The sequence below is a fragment of the Falco biarmicus genome, chromosome 4 (genome assembly GCF_023638135.1).
Source record: "Falco biarmicus isolate bFalBia1 chromosome 4, bFalBia1.pri, whole genome shotgun sequence".
NCBI lineage: Eukaryota > Metazoa > Chordata > Aves > Falconiformes > Falconidae > Falco > Falco biarmicus.
Window position 1 is genome coordinate 89,344,697 of NC_079291.1, and position 18,277 is coordinate 89,362,973.

At 41.7% G+C, this 18,277-nt stretch overlaps 1 protein-coding gene across 6 annotated transcripts in view; it reads left to right on the forward strand.

Annotated features, from left to right (window-relative positions):
- Nucleotides 1-17,450, forward strand: part of RAD18 (RAD18 E3 ubiquitin protein ligase) — a 54,190-nt gene extending 36,740 nt beyond the window's left edge. For 3 of the 6 annotated variants that reach the window (XM_056335856.1, XM_056335857.1, XM_056335854.1), the window contains 2 exons: nucleotides 6,857-6,919; nucleotides 17,201-17,450. In XM_056335856.1, coding sequence (XP_056191831.1) covers nucleotides 6,857-6,919; nucleotides 17,201-17,303 — 166 coding nt within the window. In that variant the 3' untranslated portion in view covers nucleotides 17,304-17,450. Of the gene's footprint in view, nucleotides 1-6,856; nucleotides 6,920-7,006; nucleotides 7,158-17,200 lie in introns of all 6 variants that reach the window. The other 3 variants (XR_008821429.1, XR_008821428.1, XM_056335855.1) reach the window with 3 other exon arrangements.
- The last annotated feature ends 827 nt before the right edge of the window (nucleotides 17,451-18,277 follow it).

Below are 18,277 nucleotides of genomic sequence, written 5' to 3' on the forward strand. Positions count from 1 at the left end.
GTTTGCTATGTAAAAGGATGCTGCAAGTAAGTTAATGATTTATGTTTTCTCCTTCATAAGATGTTCTGTCTTTCATCAATCTTATATCAATATTTGCTAAGGGAGCAGTTGGTCAATATTAGAAATTCAGACATTGTACAGTAATCACCGATGTACTGATATTAGTTGAGAGTTGATACTTTAATTGAGAAAATGAGATTTTTACACCTGCTGCAAAAAAGGTGCAGGCAGTGCATGAAGGTTATAGCATTGACCCAAACGTGTTTGGTCTCTCCATAAATTGATGATCCCACCAAGAGAACAAAATGTGCATAATGGGATAAATACCAAAACAAAACCATGACTTTTAAAGGATAATTTTTCAAAGCTGTGGAGTCATACGTAAAGCTTTCATAGACCTTTAGTCTCCATATAAGTAGTCCCAGTGTGTTTTTTTACTTTCTGGGGCTGAAGCCAAATTTTATGCAACTGCTTAAACAATAGGAAAATTAGAAAAGAAACTGGGAGGGACAGTGATAAGCCAGTTAATGAACTAGTAGAGGAAATATTCTATTAAAAGTATCTTATGTAATGGGGTAACTCATTGTTTTAAAAAATTACTTCTCTGTAAAACTTTTGTGTTAGAAGAAAATGTCAGTTCCTGTTGTCTAGAGTGAAAGACTTGCAAGAGTAAATGATGTATGTTGTTGGCCTTGTCTGAGATATTAAGGTGTGCACTGAAACACAGTGTCTTGATTTTGAACTCCTGGTAGAAAAGTGCTATAATATCTGCAGCCTGTATAAATCTCTCTGCCATTGGAATACACACAGCGACTGCAGCGTCTGCCAGGTGAGATTCATGCCGGAGTAAGGGGCCTCATTTGCAATAAGTGGGGCTTTTTGGCATTGAGTTCAGCAGCTATGGATCAGGATCTAAGATCTGGATTTAGTGGGTCACTTCTTGGATTTATATGCTTTGCAGAATTTGGGCTTTAGTTCGTCAGCGGAAAAAGACGTAGAAATAGGGAGCTGTGCTTCAGTTAGTCTGGAGTTCACTGGATAGCAGCAGTCCTCTGAAAAGCTCTCGGTAGACATCAGTTTGTCAGAGACTGCTGGCAGGGTGGAATGGTTGGAAAAGCTGTGTGAGCTCTTCCCTGGCAGTTGCTTCAGTCTGAGTTTAAAGAAAGCGTTGTCTTGATCTCTAGGCTGGCTATCACTGTCAAATGAGAGAAGTATATAAAAATGTGTTGATCAGGGGAATAACTGCCTTTTCCAGTTCTTTAATGCATTTTGGACTTAATAAATCTTGAACTACTTTGGCTCAGAGATGACGTGTATTACAGAGTTAGATAGGAGTGTTTTATATTTTATTTTTGGCCTCAAATATGGTCTTATTATGGAAGGATGATTATATTTCGCTGCTATGTTGTCAATTCATTCCTTTTTTCCAAAAACGGTGAGCTGTAACAAATGGCCAGGAGCTGTGAGGCATGGTGGAGAGAGTCCTGGAGAAGTCACTGTGAACAGTAACAGCTGATGACCTGCGGCAGGTATGGGGGGAAAGATACGTGACATGTATCCAGAAGGATGTCAGTCCCAGTCTGGAGCCATGGGGTTTAGACATCTCGGAGCCCTGAAAATGGAAGTGGTAGTATGCCAGTGCTCTCTAGTGCTTTAGCCTAGATGTCCCAACTGTTGGCTAGACTCCTAAGAAAAGCAGTTAAGATAGATCCAGTAGATCCTTTCCTTTTCTAAAGGCACAGCCTCAAAGGCATGCTCTTGGGCTGCAGAGGTGGCTGCTGAAAGTCAAGAAAGCCTGGAAAGAGTCAAGAAAAACAGTGAAACAGTGGAACCTCTGTAAAGCTTAGCATAGATGAGAGCCTTCCATGGGGAGTCCTGGGGAAGGTGCAAGGCTGGCAAACCTGCTGTCCCCCAAAGGCGGGAAGATGGAGCCATGCTCAGTGTCTGGTTTGATGAGGAGGTACTGGCAAGCCAGGGAAGACACTCGGGTAAGCAGTTAATCTTGGGTGCTGCACAGGACTTATAGCCACTCCAGCAGCAAGCTCATACTGTTTATCACAGGCAGGTCAAATCCTGGAAGCGGGATAGCAAGGTGCAGAAAGCCATTTTCCCTCACTCCTTGCAACTGCGTATTCACCTTCAAATGACATTGGTGAAATGAGACAGGCCATTTCTCACACCAGTGTTGAGGGGAAAAAGGCACAGTGCATGTGCCAGAGCTAAGTACGTAATGCACGGCATGAACTGATGAAAGGGACACGGGCTGTTCACCATGAAGCCAAGAAGGAACTTAATCCGCTTTAAAAGAAACAAAATCAAAGAGACATTCGCACCTTTCATTTTTAGAACGAGACATGTTATTCACACTTACATCAGCTTTTTACTCTATTTTAAGGTGGTGTGTTTATCTAAAAAAAAATAAATAAAGGTGGTGGTGGAAGTCATATCCAAATGGTGGTCAAGAAGGGAATAATTTACTCATGGTTTGTTGTCTGTAAGTGCTCAGAAGAAACTAATCCTGCACAGAAGTGAGGCAGAGTTGGGGAATTGCCTGAGTCACTGGAGCTGCCCTTTTGTGGGCACGCCTCGGTGTGGGGACGCGAGTAAGTCCAGGAGATGAAACCTTCGCAGGCTGTCACCTTGTCTGTCAGCCTGTTGCATCTTGAGCAGTTAAGTTTCAGAACGTTAATGATTTTGCTGTAAAAACTTACTCTTCTGGAACAGATATGTAAAATCTTAGGATAGATTAATGACCTATATTAAAAGGACAGAATTTCTTTTGTGAGAAATTGTCTTGGACTGGAGTGTGAATGAAGTCTGACAATGAGTTTGCTTTGTCTGGCCTCCGCATAGGTGGATATCTCTGAGGTATTGAGCAGGCAGAAAATATTGAAGGAATGTACAAAACTGTTATAAATTCTGTGATCTCTTTGGGCTCCCTAGGCTAAAATTTATAGAAACAACATACATAATGAGGTAGCTGTTTCTTTTTTATTTAGTTCATTTTCTTCAGTTTAAGGGCTAAGCATTCAGGGTGCATTCAGGGTAATAAGAGCTTAGGAGTTTTATTCAAGGGGAAAAAAAGAATTATTTTAAAATATTAATTCAGTTGGTGGTCAAAATTTCTTTTCCTGGGTTGAAATTGTTTTGGTTGTTTTTTGGTTTTTTTTATAGTTTGTCAGCTGTCTGGCGTATTTAAGGAGGGGTTTTATCCTTTGCAATTTTTTTTCCCCTGCATGTGGAAGAAAGGTGTATAATTACTTCAACTCATAATCAAGCAATTGCTCAGTCTTTGTAAAAGAAATTGATGTTTAAGAGAGACTAGATGAAGAGAACAATTTCATTGAGTGACTGGCTTGGGACAATGGGTTGTATGAAGAAATTCTGAAACAAAGGGCTTTTTAGCTACAGCTGGAAAGTTCATAACCCTGCAGCTTGGTTTTGTACAGTTACATACATATATCCCTGGTCTCTCAGTGCAGTTACAGTGTAAGAGTTAATTTGGTTCATTGGGAGACTGATTATTCTTGGTTTCGTAGCCCATTCACATCTACACATACGGGCTAAGGTGGTAGCTCACTCCAGGACTTTTTGTGGTCGGTTTTAAAATAATTTGGTAGGCATAGACTGTGAATTACACATGTAAATTATGAACTCTCATTATTGTTTTGGGTGTTAGCCAGGTTTTTTCACTTTTATTGTTTTGCTGGTGACAAACGGTGATAAATCATCATAATGCTACATTTGTCAAGGCAAGGAAGTACATTGTGTTCAGGCATCAAACCTGTTCTTTTTCTATTTTAGGGGACTAAAAGCACACAAATAAACCCTTGTCATCCCCCTCTTGGTTTTGGGGTTTTTTTTAATTTTTTTTAAAATGGAGTAGGATTTGGAGATATGGTAACGGCTCATTCCTTGGGCATCCAGTTTGTGTACTAAAAATGAGTTTTTGACAGATTTACAATTCTGAGAGTTAAAAAAAAAAAAGCTGGACTTTCCCTATCCACCTTTGTTTTTACAGCCTGTTTTACTATGGTTCTCATGTGAACATTTCATATTAGATTTGGTGCTGAATTAAGACATTAAGTGGTTGTCTCAGCCTGGGCTATGGGAGGAGGCAAGCTTGGTAACTGAGGAGTGCTTTTAATTTCAGGTGACTTTGTTTCCATATTAAAACTGCTTGGTCGGACAATGTTCGTAATTCAACAGATTTATTCTGCAGTTCATGAAAGTTCCTGGGGAATCATTGAAGAGTTTCTAAAATAGCATGCAAAACTTTGCAATCCATTCTGTTTCAAAATAATTTTCTCCATATGGCACCAATGCTTTGTGTGTATTTTTGGTATCTTTTTCCTTTTCATCCTTATGACTAAATGTGCATATGTTAAAGGTTTCTCTAAACTCATCTGGTGGTGATTTTCTCCCTTGAAATCCCGTTGGTGGTTCTATAGTTATTGCCACAGTAACTTCTCATGAATCTCACTTCAGAGGGGAGAAAGGCAACAGGAGGAGACAAAATGGCAGTGGATGAAAAAAATCCTGCCACCTTATAAAGGTTGCATGCCATTTATTAATTTATTTAAGAGAAGGGTTTTTTTTAAAAAAAAAAAAAAAAAAAGAAAAAATGTATGTTTGCATGTGACTCCCAGTGTGTCTTAGGAGCTGGTGTTTTCTAATGCATTACACTGATGGGGTGGAGGCCTCTGCAGCTGAATCCTAGCTCGATGTTCAGGTGGTGGAAGTGATGCTCTGTGTTCCCACTGTGAGGACATGCTGGCTGCTGTTAAGCGGGGGCAGGAGGACTGGCAGCCACTGAAAGCGTGTGTGTGGTCTGGAGAGCCCAGGGTGATGGTGACAAACTGGCTGAGCAGCAGCAGCCCCACAACGCGCTCATCTGCTGGCTGCCTGGAATAGGTGTTGTACCCCACGGGCTCCGAATGATCATGGTGTGTCCACATCGTTCTTAACATGCCCTGAGCTTTGTCAGCTGCCTGATGACATTATTTGGGTTTAAATTGCTTCTCCTGTTTGAATTGTTATCTTCTCTCTAATGGTGCAGTATGTTATGAATATTATGTGTTTTGGTGAACTGCTGACTTCTTAAAAAAAAATAATCTGTGAACCAGGTAATGAACCAAGACTTCTGTCCTGCACCTGGGGTATGAAGTTGTGTGCAAAACGGTTCTTGCTTTTTAATTTGTAACTCTCCAACAGAGAGAGTCCAGAGACAGTCATCTGCTCTTGGTAAGGAGTAAGGTAGTTCTTGGTAAGGAGTGCTGTTTGCCATATATTTGCACAGTGGTCTCCATGCAGTAAAAATGGTACTGAAGTGGTGGAGGTGGGCAGCGGAGTGTGGTACCTGCACTGGGGGGGGGTGCTGGGGCTGAAGCGGGCATCCCAGGACTGGAAATATGGATCCATCTGGGAAAAGTGCCCTGTAAAATCACGGTGTGGGTCTTCTATACAAAGACAGCCCCTCTAGTATGAGACATGTTGTTTGTTAAAACATATTTTTTTTTTTGCAGAAATACCATTTGTAAACTTCATTGTCTGTATTGTCAGGACCCTGCTTTGCCATGCTGGAATCTGTCCTGTGAGAACAAGTATTTTTGGGCTGTTTTCCTTAATATGTTTTGACCAAACATATAAATGCACTGATATCTGTGTATATAGTTATGACTTGGGGGTTGTATTTTTACAGTTTATGTCTGCTGTTTTCTACCAAACAGGGGATGAATTTTGTTGTAAAACCTTTAAAGTAAATCCAAGAGAACTGGTATCCAACTGCTGTCCTGTGGTTTACACTAAAATCTCCCGACTGTTTACATTACATAGTTTGTTATGTAATTTCTGCAATAACGTACAGACTGTTTGAGCTGACAGGCTTCTTTTTGAAAGAGAGTTTCCAGAAAACAACATTTTCCAACTTGTTAGTTGATTTCTGCAACCCTGCAATTTGGCATATGTTTGAGAACTTCACTGTAGTTTATATCACAGAGCCTGAACATGCAATAAAAGTTATTTATCAATAATTGACCAGAATATTGTGTTCAATTAATTCAGATTTTATTGAAATTTGACAAAATATTCTTATTTAAAATACAAGCTGAAATAGTCTGTGTAGCTGTTCGGGTTTTTTTAACTTTGAGCATGAGAGGTCTGAATGATGTGTCTGAGCTCATACTTGTAGTTAAATATGTGTGTGATGTACGTATGCATGAATATCTACACACACGTGAATTCTTCCAATGTTGGTGTAATAGTCATAGTTGAATTTAATAACACCCTGATTTTATGTTGCCTCTGTGGCTACTGTAAAACACATACAAATGTATGTATTTTGGCGTCTGTCTGGGTCTGCTGACAGTCTTGGCAGTTTGGATTTTTCTCACTGAATTTCAATGTTAAGGTTTTTTTCCTTTGATGTTGATTGTTTTTTTATTATGTTGTTATGTTCAAAATGTAAGTTTACACTTAAGTCTTGAGTTTTGAGGTTGAAAGCATCTTTACTCTTTGAAATGTTTTACTTTACCCACCGAAGTATCTTGCAAGTTCTCTCTGGAGAAATTGTCTGGTGCCTGTGAATTGGAAGCTATTGTAGTTACCAACAAGCAAACATGAACAGAGAGAATGGTCTTGTATGTTAAATAATGAATATGATACCTAGTAATAACTCTGAAAATTGTGTGATGTAGAGACAGAACTTTCTAGACTGTTGGTTGAAAGTACTTCTTGTTGCCAGTGCTGTGTGGAAGGGTCTGTCTCATCTACAGATTCTACTGCCTTTGTAAGTAGAGCCCTACTGCGCTGTAAGTATTGCTAAAATGACTTACATCCATTTTATTTTCCCCTTCAGCTCCAGTTCAGACATTCTGAGAGATCCGCAAGGGCCTGAGATGTGTTCAGCAGCCTCTGCCAAGTAAGTAGAGTATATGAGTGGTAAAGTCCTTGCGAGTGATTTAGATAAGTAGTTTCCAGTTTTTGGAATCCTACATGTTTTCTACAGGAGAAGGAAATGCCTCTGAAAAGTCAGGCTCTTGGAGGATCTCCACAGTTGCAAGACACACAATTTGGTCAGCATTTTTTGGATCCTTGGAAAATAATACCTGGGTGCTGCTAGGGTCCACAGATGACCAGCGGAAAATCATTGTTTTGAGGTATATTTGAATATGGATATATTTAAAAAAAAAAGAAAAAAGGGAACTGATTTTTATGGAAAATGAAGTAATTTGATCTTTTGTATTTAAAGTTACATTGTTGTCAGTCTCAGCTACATCTCTGTCAAGTTGACCATGCTGGAATTGCAACATCTGTTTCAATTTACTCCTGTTCAAAGAGAGAAGAGCACTTTCTTGTTTTTAAAATCTTATTTCTTAAAACAAAAAATCCCCTTCTGTTATATAGTGGCAATATTTTAAATTGGGGTCTGGTTGTGCAAGTTGTTGTTCAAAGAAATACTAAGGAACCATCCAAGTATTCTTGAAGTATCCAAATGAAATAGATGAAGATGGAGAGGAAATACAGGGATCTATGCAGGTGCTGAAGATGTGCAGTTATAGTGACATTTGGAATACCGTAGTGTTAGATCAACTGAAAAGCTGTGTTGTTATTCAAAGAAATACAAATGAAGACTGATGGAGTCTGCAAAAGTAGTACAGTTTACCCTTGCAGCTGAAACTGGCTTGATCTGGGGTCACTCTTCAAATATCACATCGGCTTTGGCAGCTGATCTTAGGGGTGTGATGAGAACCATATTGCATTTAATTCTGATAGTCTGCTTTTTAAAGTGTATTTATGACATAATTTTCTCTATTATCCATTACATACATATGTGGTCAATAGATTGGTACAGCTCCTAAAATTCCTGATTAATGGCAGAAGTAACATTTGAAACTCTGTTAAAATGTGTGTTTAGATAGCCTAATGGATTTTAAGGATCTTTAATGGAAGCACGGATAAGGTCTTGATTACAATGGTGTAACAGGTCAATGGTAGAGTGTACCACTGGAAAAACAAAGTAATCGTAGATCCTTTCTTGTAGTGGGAGGCATCACTTTGTGAAGGTGAGCGGTGTTTGCTGGAAGGACACTCACAAAGCACTAAAGTGTACTTTTGTAGTACCTGCAAGTGACTCCTTGAGATGGGCAGTAAAGTAAAATATTCTGGGTTGTGCGTATTGCAGATGCTAGTCTCTGTTCCCCTGGTGCTGCTCTTCTGGTGCTGCTGCCACATATCATAGAGCAAGCAGCCACAGCTATCTTTCGCAGATGTTTTTAGATCTGCTCCAAGACTTATGCGTGACCCTGACAAGCAAGGGTCAGGGATCACCTAAAGTCCTTGGTAACCACCTCATTGTGTTGTTATCCATTACCTGTGAAGCATTAAATCTCAGTGAGTTGTATTGCTGGGAACTGGGCTTCTGAGTAAAAGCCAATCCATAAGGAATTGTGATCAAAATGGGAAAAGTGGAACTGTGGTTGCTAAAGCTGGAGGACTCATGAGCAAGGGAGCCAGCAGCTTGCAGCTCCCTGTGTTGCCTTGACTAGGTGCTTGAGGCATGAAAAGGCCCAGCAAGACATGGCAAAAACAGGTGTCTGTCCCTCTGAGTGCATCTTCTGTTTGGACAGGGGTGGGAGGTGAGCGGAGAAGCCCAGCCAGCTGAGAGCTGCCCCTGCCAGCTGCAGGGGAGCAGTTCAGGGCATCTCTGTCCCGGGCAGTATGCATGTGGTGAAGCTGCTGCTGTGCCGCAGCTGTCTCTGACTTACTTGGGGGGAAACCAGGGTAGGGAGGGATAGCAGCTGGACAGCAGTGAGGCGAAGAGGATGGAGACATAAGAGGTTAGAAGTGTCTTGATTTCCTCTTGGCCGCAGTTGGGATCTTACTGCATTTATGAGCTTGGTAGTGTCCGTTGTTCTCAGTTGCTGCCAGTGCTTCCCCTGAACGCATTCTGAGCATTCTTACTTCTTGCAGCCTACTAACACTTTGAGGCTACATGTAGATTGCGAGACAGGTGCTTTTTGCCATGTTTCCTTTGGTCCTTGCTGGTGATGTCTGTGCTGACTCCTGCTGAGGAAGATTGTGCTGTGGCTCCTTGCTAGCCTGGCCAGGGCTGGCCGCAGCTGGATGTGCTGCAGGAGCAAGCAACGTGGCTCCTTCTGTGGGGCCAGCGGGTGTTTGCCTGGCAGGGAATGGATGGCATTGCTGTTCCTGGCTATCCAATGGAATATTTTTCATTTTTTAAATAAATGCTTTAGCTTCATTGTACTTTTGTACCGGCCGTGAGTTAGGATATTAAATGTGTATATTTTTCTAAAATTGTAATTCAATCTGTGTTGCTTGTCTGCTTGACTTTTTGTTTGAATGGGAAGAATCCACCTGGTTAGGTCTCAAGGCTTTTTGTTAAAATCAGTTTGGATCAAAAAAAAAATGGAAGAAACAGCACTGTAAAAGCTTGTGAGCTGTAAATTTTAGGGCCTCAAGCAAAGAAACAAGAACTGCAGCTGTGATGACATTCAGAACACTGGCCTAAGAAGCTATTGAGAAACACAGGCTTTTGTTAGATGATTTGTGAGGAAATATCACATGAGTATTGTAGAATTAATACACCTGCTTTATTTTTGGGGGGAGGTTAGATTTAGGAAGAACAATAATCAGCTGAAACTGTAATGGAAATTACAGGTGCTTCCTTTGTTAGGACTGGGCTGGAAGCCCTGGGGAGAGAGAAGACCTGCAGGTTAAAGTCTGTTGAAGGACTTGATTCCTGCGTGCGCTTGTGGGTGGACGTCAAAGACACGTTTTTCTGATTATGTGGAAGAATGGCCTGTGGCGCATACTGCCAGAAGCAGTTTTGTTGGCTGGCCTTTGGAAAAGGAACTTGGCAGGGAGAACTTGTCTGTCTGCAGTGGTACGCTGCGCGGAGAGGCAGTTCACGAGGCTGGTGGCGGAGCACCACATGAATGCCTGGTGTTCCCGTGGCTGCTGTAGCAGCATCCTGCTTTATCCTGACAAACCAGGACTTCATAGCAATCTAAAAATGTCTGGCTGGAGCCACTTCCAGTTTCTCAAACTGTACCGGTTAAAATTACTTCACCTGATGTGAATGAAGATGTGAGGGTGTCCAGTGCTGGCTGGTGTGATGAGCTTGTGTGCTTTTGCTTTTAAAGCTAGTGACCTTTACCAGGGTGCAGGCATTGGCATAAAAACAGACCCAATCAGTTCAGGTTCTGAGTATGTTAAGTGTCTGCTCTGGTGGCGGTGGGGCTGGAGGCCGTACCCAGTGAGTATGGTGGCTCTGTTTGTGTGAGGGCTCAGGAGCAGGCCAAGAGGTAACAGCCACGGGGTGAATCGTTCTGCAACAGCACCAGCATGAAGAATGGTAACAAGAGGTATATATTTTTTAGAACAAACTTGCACTTAATGGTAGAACTGTAACTACCACGGGGAACTGTGTACTTCTTCAGTATTTTCTGCAAGAATTCATTGCAACCTGTTTTCATTGAGGAAAAACGTAGGTTTTGAGGATACTGTGCTTTCTGTAGGGTATTTAACATACTTCTGATGAGATTTTAATTGGCCATGTAGTGCCTGGAGTATATGGCTTCTAATTTATAACTTTCAGCTTTAATTTTGTAGGTAGTAGCTAGTCTACCATACATGTTAAAAACATCCTGTTTAAAAGTATTTTTTTGGGAACTTTGTAAAAGTGAATGGCAAGGAGTCTTTACCTTCCCAGTTGCATTTTCTGTATCTTCGGAGACCGCCAGCTCCAAACTTGCAGATGGGGGACTTCAGTTTCTTTATCAGCAGATAGTGACTTGCAGTTCATACTGATGATGGTACAATCAAATTACTTGCTGTTCTTTTTTTGTGCTCCCTGAACTCCATTCCAGAGATGCCAGCTGGCAGAATTTTTTTCTGCAGTACAGGAGATAATAATGCTGTGAGTTACGGGTTTGGCATCTGTGGCTTCTTGCTCGAGTTGGAAAAACATGTTCCTTAGTGGAAGAAGGAATGGGAATGTCAATAATGAAAACGGTACTAGAACTTGTTACTGGAGCATTTCTACCTAGCAGTAATGGATGTTAACATCAGTTATAATATGTATCCATAGCAAAATCATTTGTGCCTTTGATAATTTCCTTCACCTAGGAAACTTCCCAGTCCTTTGGAGGGTTTGAGTGTTACTAGCGTGTGACCAGGTTGATAAGTGCAAAGGAATGTTAAGTAAAGCAGATCTACAACTGTGGTGAAAGTTACTCTTCCTGTTCATCACAGAACTGTATCCTGTGGGATGTCGAGTGGCATGGAAGGTCAGATGAGGCTTTGCTTTGGCAGGTTTGCATGGGAAGGCACAGGCCAGCATACCAAAGAGCAGGTGGATGGTGTGTTCCCATAACCAGCTGAGACTTCATAAAAGTTGAGTTATACCAGAAAGATATCATCTCTCTTACTGTATTGTTATAAGAGTTAATAATTGGATATTTGCAAAATAAGAGAACCAAGGGACAAAGAAGCTCCAGGTTTTGGCTTTGTGTTTTAATACACTTTTGAACATAAGGTAATTACCATTCTGCTGTGGAAAAATGTAGTTATCAAAGCTAGAAATGGGCAGAATATAAAACAGTAAAGCTAGCCTTAAACTAAATGAGATTTCTGCTTCATTCTGTGTCCTAAGTAATTTCTTCTTGCAAGGGTAGTCGTATTTTCCAAATTCTTGAAAACAAACAAAACGCCAAAAACAGAGGAAGGCGCAACTGCTACGGGTGCTCTTTGTAAAGTGAGACATTAGAAATATCGGTAGTTTGAATGTTGCTTGTCTTTGCTGTATGCTATGTTAATAGTTCAGCCTTCCAGATGCCTAAATAATTGGCTTTGTGTTGTCCTGCCTCTGAAGTATATTAAACGGTTATTCAGTGGGTGACTATTATCAGAAGTGAGGTTTTTCCATGTAGGACAAAACTCTGTAGCTAATGGCCAGGACTTCCTGTACTAGATATGCCTTTTTGCTAGCTGTTTGAAGTTTCTTGCTGAAACTTGAAAGATGTAGTGATGGTCTGTGTGTGGCTTAGGCTCAAATGCTCATTTTGTACTGGTGAGAATACTTTTAAGTAATACGTATTCAGGCTTTTACATCTTGTAATATCTGGAAATCCTAAATTACATTATTTGATATTAGAGCACGAGGACTGACCATTTCAAAACGTTACTGAATGCTGCCCTACAGAATCCTGCTTTTGAGGTATGTACCCACTCTGTTGGTGACAGGTCTAGTTATGAAACTCGCTGAGGCTCTCTGCAGGGCAAGACTAAAGGAAAAGGGTCATGGACATAATGGAGAATACATTTCTTTATGGTTTCTTAGTATTTTAGATGCAAATCCTTATTATTGCCCTTAGCTTTACATGCTAAAAGATAAGCCAGAATTGCTTCAGAGTATGATCCTTAAAAGCAGGATCATTTTGTTAGCTGAAATATTTTACTTTGTGTAAATGACTCATTTTTGTCAAATGTGATTTTCAGTCCTCCTAAAAAATATCCTCCATTTTATGCTTTTCCACAGTTTGGGTTTGGGGTTTCTTGTGTCTCTGGAAGGGTTAAATTCAAGCTAAAGCTTCAGTGGAAAAGAAATAGGAACAGGCTGCTCTTTGTTCGGTGGTGGAAATGCAGCTAAGTAATTTTTAATTTGTTTCATTCAGGGAGTACATTCCTAGGAGTGGGAAAGAGCTGTGCTTTTTAACTCCCCTCCTCACTCCCCAGCAGGAACAGTGACCTAGTGTCCTCTGCAGCGTGTCCAGACGATGCATGGATGCCAGGCACGTGGTAGGGGACTTGCAGTGGGAAAACTCGGTTCGGTATTCCTGCCTGTAACCCATGATGGTCTCTGTGGTGCTGTGTAAGGGCAGCACAAGCTGGGCTGGATCTATCCACTACCCATTTTGTGAGCTTTTTCTTTCTAGTATTTGCCAGTGTTCTTAGTAGGAGAGTTACAGGTTTTGTACAATTTCAGACTGAGGGCCTCTGAAAGAATTAGACGATGTAAAACAAGCTTAAAACTCATGCTGACCCTTTATTTTTCCTGCGTGGATGAAAAAATGGCAAAAGTGAGATGGCATGGCTGGGTCTCAACTGAAATCTATAGCTTTGGTTTCTGAAAGCCACTTCTTGTCTGTTCAGGTGTTAAGCTGAAGTTGGTCTGACTGTAACAGCTTCTCGAGGTGCAGTGAGGTGTTTGCAGACAGCGAGAAACTCGTGTGAACAGACAAAGTCTTGAACCAGGATATTGTACCTTTTTTGGTGGGAACAGAGATTTGTTGAGCTTTTACGTTTATGTGACTGATCTAATAAAGAAGCACTAAACATTCATATTCTGCATTTAGAATAAATAGTCTTTTTTTTTTTTTAAGCTTTTAATGAAATTGTATATGACATCCTTGCAATTTATTTGTAATAGTGCACAAATGGAGCAGTGTAGGGATATTTTAGTGGCAGTTTGGAGTGTATTTTTAGCGAGACCTCATTCCTTTCCTGAAAACTTACTTAAGCACAATTTCATGTTCTCTGAGCCTTCAAAAACATTTTTGTTTTCTTGCTTTTCTCAGCTGTTAAGTAACAAATGACTGTGGAGTCATATAATTGGGACAACTTCAGTTCATATTGCTTTGTGTCTGGTTAAATTGGGGCAGCATTTCAGGCTTTCTGTAACCTCTTGGTGAGCACTTACTGAAAGTCTCAGGGTTCTCTGATGTGGGTGTCAAACAGGCCATCGATGATGCCAACTTAACTGCAGGTTTTGGTCAGTTCTTTGGCCTGTATCAGATCCGAATGCCTGAAAGTTAATGTGGGGTTTGGTGAAAGGCTTTTATAGTGACTTTGCTGTTCAGTTGTAGCTCAGTTTCACTCCTAAATACAGCTGCAGCTTTTCCATAGAGCTTTTAATGAAATTTCAAAAATGATACCTGGTGGATATATTTCCTATATAACTTTGTGGTGTGGAGAAAATAATAATAAAAAAAGAACAAAAATAACAATCTGTCATTAATTGTGCACTGCTGTAATTCAAGATCCGTGCCTACCTCAGAGTGTACCTTGGTGCCGTGAGAAACAAGTTCACCTCATCCCTAAGGTAAGGTAGGGTGCTAGAAATGTCATTGCAACCTGTCTGTACCTGACTTGACCTGAGATGGAGATAAATGACTGTGTAGTAGGTAGTCTGGATCTTCTTGTCCCTGGACAAGCAAACCTCATTATTCCAAAATGCACCATAAGATACAGGAAGGGATCTGACTTACCAGAGTACTAACATTTGCACATTTCTGGAGAAGGTCAAGTACATTTACTTTGTGTTTTTAATATTGGTGGCACTGTGCCATGCAACCAGTGGATGAAAGTCTAGGAGTACAAAAATGTTCTTACCCTAATTAAAATGAATGTAACCCAAAGTTGAATCTATTTTAAAACCCCTGTAGTAATCAGTCTTATGTCCTTAATGCACACGGAGATGTGCATGGGAGGCCAGGGGGCTCCCAGAAGCTTCCTGACTTGCAGAGCACCTTGCTGCGGTGGCTTCTTGCCATGCAGCTCTGCAGCTGATGCCTTCCCCTTGCACATGAGCATCCTGGTCACTCACTGTGCAGTACCAGAGTCTCTGCAGCAGGTACCAAGTACCACCAAGTACCTTCCTCTGCTTGTAGATGCTCAGACCTTCCAAACTTCTGAGACCCTGGCACAGGTTGAGCGGAGCAGCTGTGGATGCCCCATCCCTGGCAGTGCTCAAGGCTGAGCTGGATGGGGTTGGAGCAACCTGGTCTAGTGGAAGGTGTCCCTGCCCAGGGGGTTGGAACTAGATGGTCTCTAAGGTACGCTAATTGTATCCGACAAGAGGATCTCAAATAAATAAAAATTGGCAAGAAAGCCCCCTTTTTCACAGCCTTGTCTGTGTATGTATTTCTGCTCTTTATAGCCAAATAATTTCTCTGGTCAAGTGCAGCAATTACTTTTAGGGAACAAAACATTAAATGTTTTATGTATTTTTAGCTTTATTTAATGCAGGTAGTTTTGGAGAAGAACCCTTAAGTTGTTTTGCCAGACTGGTCTCACCATTGGGAAGTGCTTTGCACACGATCAGGAGTTAATTTTATTCACCAGTTCATTCACCATCTGGGGCTCCTGGGAGTGGTACGGCCAGCCGCTGGGGCCGGGGAGGTAGTCTTCCTCGTAGGAAACTCCGTGTCGAGGCCATGTCTGTTCGGTACCAGATGGGTGCAGCTGAAAGGCTCCATCTGGAGAGCTGTAGGGCTGCTGTGTGCCCATGAGCCAGCAAAGTGCCCTGTGGTGGGACAGCCCGGGGTGATGAAGAGGCAGTGCGCTGCGTGGGGCAAGCTGTCCCTCCAGCTTGGCATCCCTTATCCATCAGCGACCAAAGCAGCGTGCTCAGGAGCAGTGTTAGTGTATTGCTTCCACATCTTACTCTAAAGAACATGTTTCTCCAGCGTCATCCCTCAGAGGCTTGTAGCCGCCTCCCCGCCGAGGTTAGTTACCTGCTCTGTCTCACAGCTGCGGAGCTGCGTGGGGACAGGCAGGTTCTCCTGGGCCTGGGATGGAGGGTATGGCCCGCGCACAAGGGCTGAGGTATGGTGGATATAAAGAACAACTGCTCCCTTGGATTGGGTTGAAAATAGCTGCTTCAGAGCTTAATTTAAAGGGGGGGAAAATTGTATCATGGCACTCTTAAAATATCTGTGTATCCCCTTGGGAATCCTTTGATCAGTTAGCCCGTGTGTGTTGGCTTGGCGCAGGACTGTCTTCGGCAATGTGTTACTGTACTCTGGTTTCACAAAACTCAGCCTTAGCGTTTGCATTGAATTTTGCATTAAATAATGCAAAATTGTGAACTGCAACAAGAGAAAAAGGTGACATATAGAAAGAGGCTTTGTTAACGTCTAATTTCACAGACTTTTAAAAATCTACTGCTTCTAGGTTAACATGAGTGATCCTCTCTACTGAACCAATGCAGTGGGTGGAAATAGGGTAGTGGAGGGTCCAGCTGGGAGGGAAGGGCCTTTGCCTTTTCGTCATCATACGTTGTAGAAATCACCCTGGTAAGGTTTGTAGTGTTGAGGATTGGGGGAGAGTTGGACTGGGTTACGCGTATGCATCGTCTGTGCTCTGCGCATATGTGCAGTTAATCACGCTGCATCTTCAGAGGTACAGACTAAACTGGTTGTGCTGGGATTCGTGCTGATCTTCCTCAACATGGTTAACACTCACACAGATGCAGGAGCTCCGTTTCTATCATGGTGCTGAACTGAGCTCTGAAATACAAGTTGTTCTTTTTAATCTCTTTTAGTATATATCTTGTGGCAGTCAACAGAGACATGGACTGGCTTTTGAGAGTTTTCCATTGTTATTTTCAGTTGTGAATTCCCAATTTAAGCCACAAGAATAGTCCGTGCAGGATGGATTCATCCTAAAAAATGGTATATTTTAAAAAAAAGTGTATTTATAAGGAGTGTTTAATTAGTAATGGCTATTGATGGATGAATGGTATCCTTCATGTCAACACCATGTGGAACTTTAAGTGCTGAGGCTGAATGATGGAAATTAGCTGGCTAATTTAACTATGGCTAGTTTAACTTTTTCTTTAAAATTAACTCTGTGACTAAAAAGAAAACACTTCTTTGAGTTTCCAGTGGAAAATTCTTTGTCCATAAACAAGAAGAGCGTCTGGCAAAGAGCCTGTTTAGGGATGGGAGTCCCATGTGCTTTCCTTCTTGGGTAACCGTGACCAAAGCCACTTGTACTTTTGCTTGGTGGCTGTGCCACCAAGGATGACTTCGTTTCAAGTCGACCTTTTATGATTTAATGTAATCATGGTTTCTTCAGCCTCAGGGGCTCTTCTCATTTATGGACAAGGAATTCAAAAGGTTGCTGCTGCTCCTGCCTCTTCCAAACTGGTGTCTGGTGACAGGAAGAGAGGCACCGTGACTCCCCTGTCCCTGCAGGCTCAGGGTGGATGGGGTGGTTTGTGGGTGCTGTCACCTGCTTCAAACACAGCAGAGCAGTATTTCTCTTCACCATCATCAGTAACACGTACCTGTGTGTGCGCCTGCGTGCTGCTTACAGCACTTTAGTACAGCCTTCGGTATTTGCTGTGTTTGGAGTATCTTCAGAACCCTGTTTTGTCTTGTCTTTTTTTTTTCAGCAGCAGTTTTCTGGGTCTGAGAGTTAACAAAAGTAAGTCACGTCAGCTCCAAATGCCAGGAAACGATCAGCTGCTTCCCAAGAGTAAGCGGAAGAAGAGGTAACCCTGCAGTGATGTGAAGCCTAAAACTGTGCGGAAGGCTTAAGACTGAGAAAATACTTGTTAGTTTTTTCATTTTCAGTGTATCTGGGTACTTAATAAAATGCTGAATTTTCACATAACTATCATTCAAACTGCCTTAAAATAGCCAGATCGGTGTGCTGATGTGTTTTGTTTACGGCACTGTGGGCCATTTAACTTTAGGGTTGGGCATAAAGTGCCAGAGCCCCAGCCTTGCCACGGAGGGATGAGGGTCTGCACATTGCTGCTGTTACTGCTCGCATCCCATAGAAGCTTGCTCTGCCCTCTTGGAAGCAATTGCAGGACAGTGTTTTGCCTGGGGTCTGGCAGGTGCTGATGCTCTGGTTATTGGCTTGGCTGGGGGGAGAGCTGTGGGGGGAGCTGAGGGACGGGGTGGACTTCTGTTGTACAGAAATATGCTGGCTTTTTTTCAATGTCCATGTAAACTGATTAGTGTGTGTCACTATTTCAGTTTAAAGTAATTAAATTTGAAAGAAATTGGAAGGTCGTCGCACATTAAGTATTCTAGCTTTAAAATAAATACTGATATTAAAAATTCTTGTCTGTCTTAGAAGGTGATGTAGTTTTGTAATGATATAATGCAAGAAAATTAAAGTAAACCTGAACAACAGGGTAAGTTTTTAAAAATACAGCTTGGAAGCAAAAGACATACCATACAAAATATTCAAAGGTGTTCTTACTGAGCCCTGAAGCTTTGGCCATAGCCTTTCACTGGGGACTTTGCAAAGAAAGTACAAAATCTAAGATGGAGTATTGTGTGTCTTTTGACTTTAGACTATAGCTGTAATTGGCACTGGACATTTTGCTTTCCAAAATATTCATCCTCAAACTGTGGTTCCCAGCAATATTTCTGTTTAGAACAAGCTAAATCTGTGGCAAATGTAAACTAACAGCTCCAATGAGGTAAGCAGATACAGAGGAAAAATGGGAAGCTGA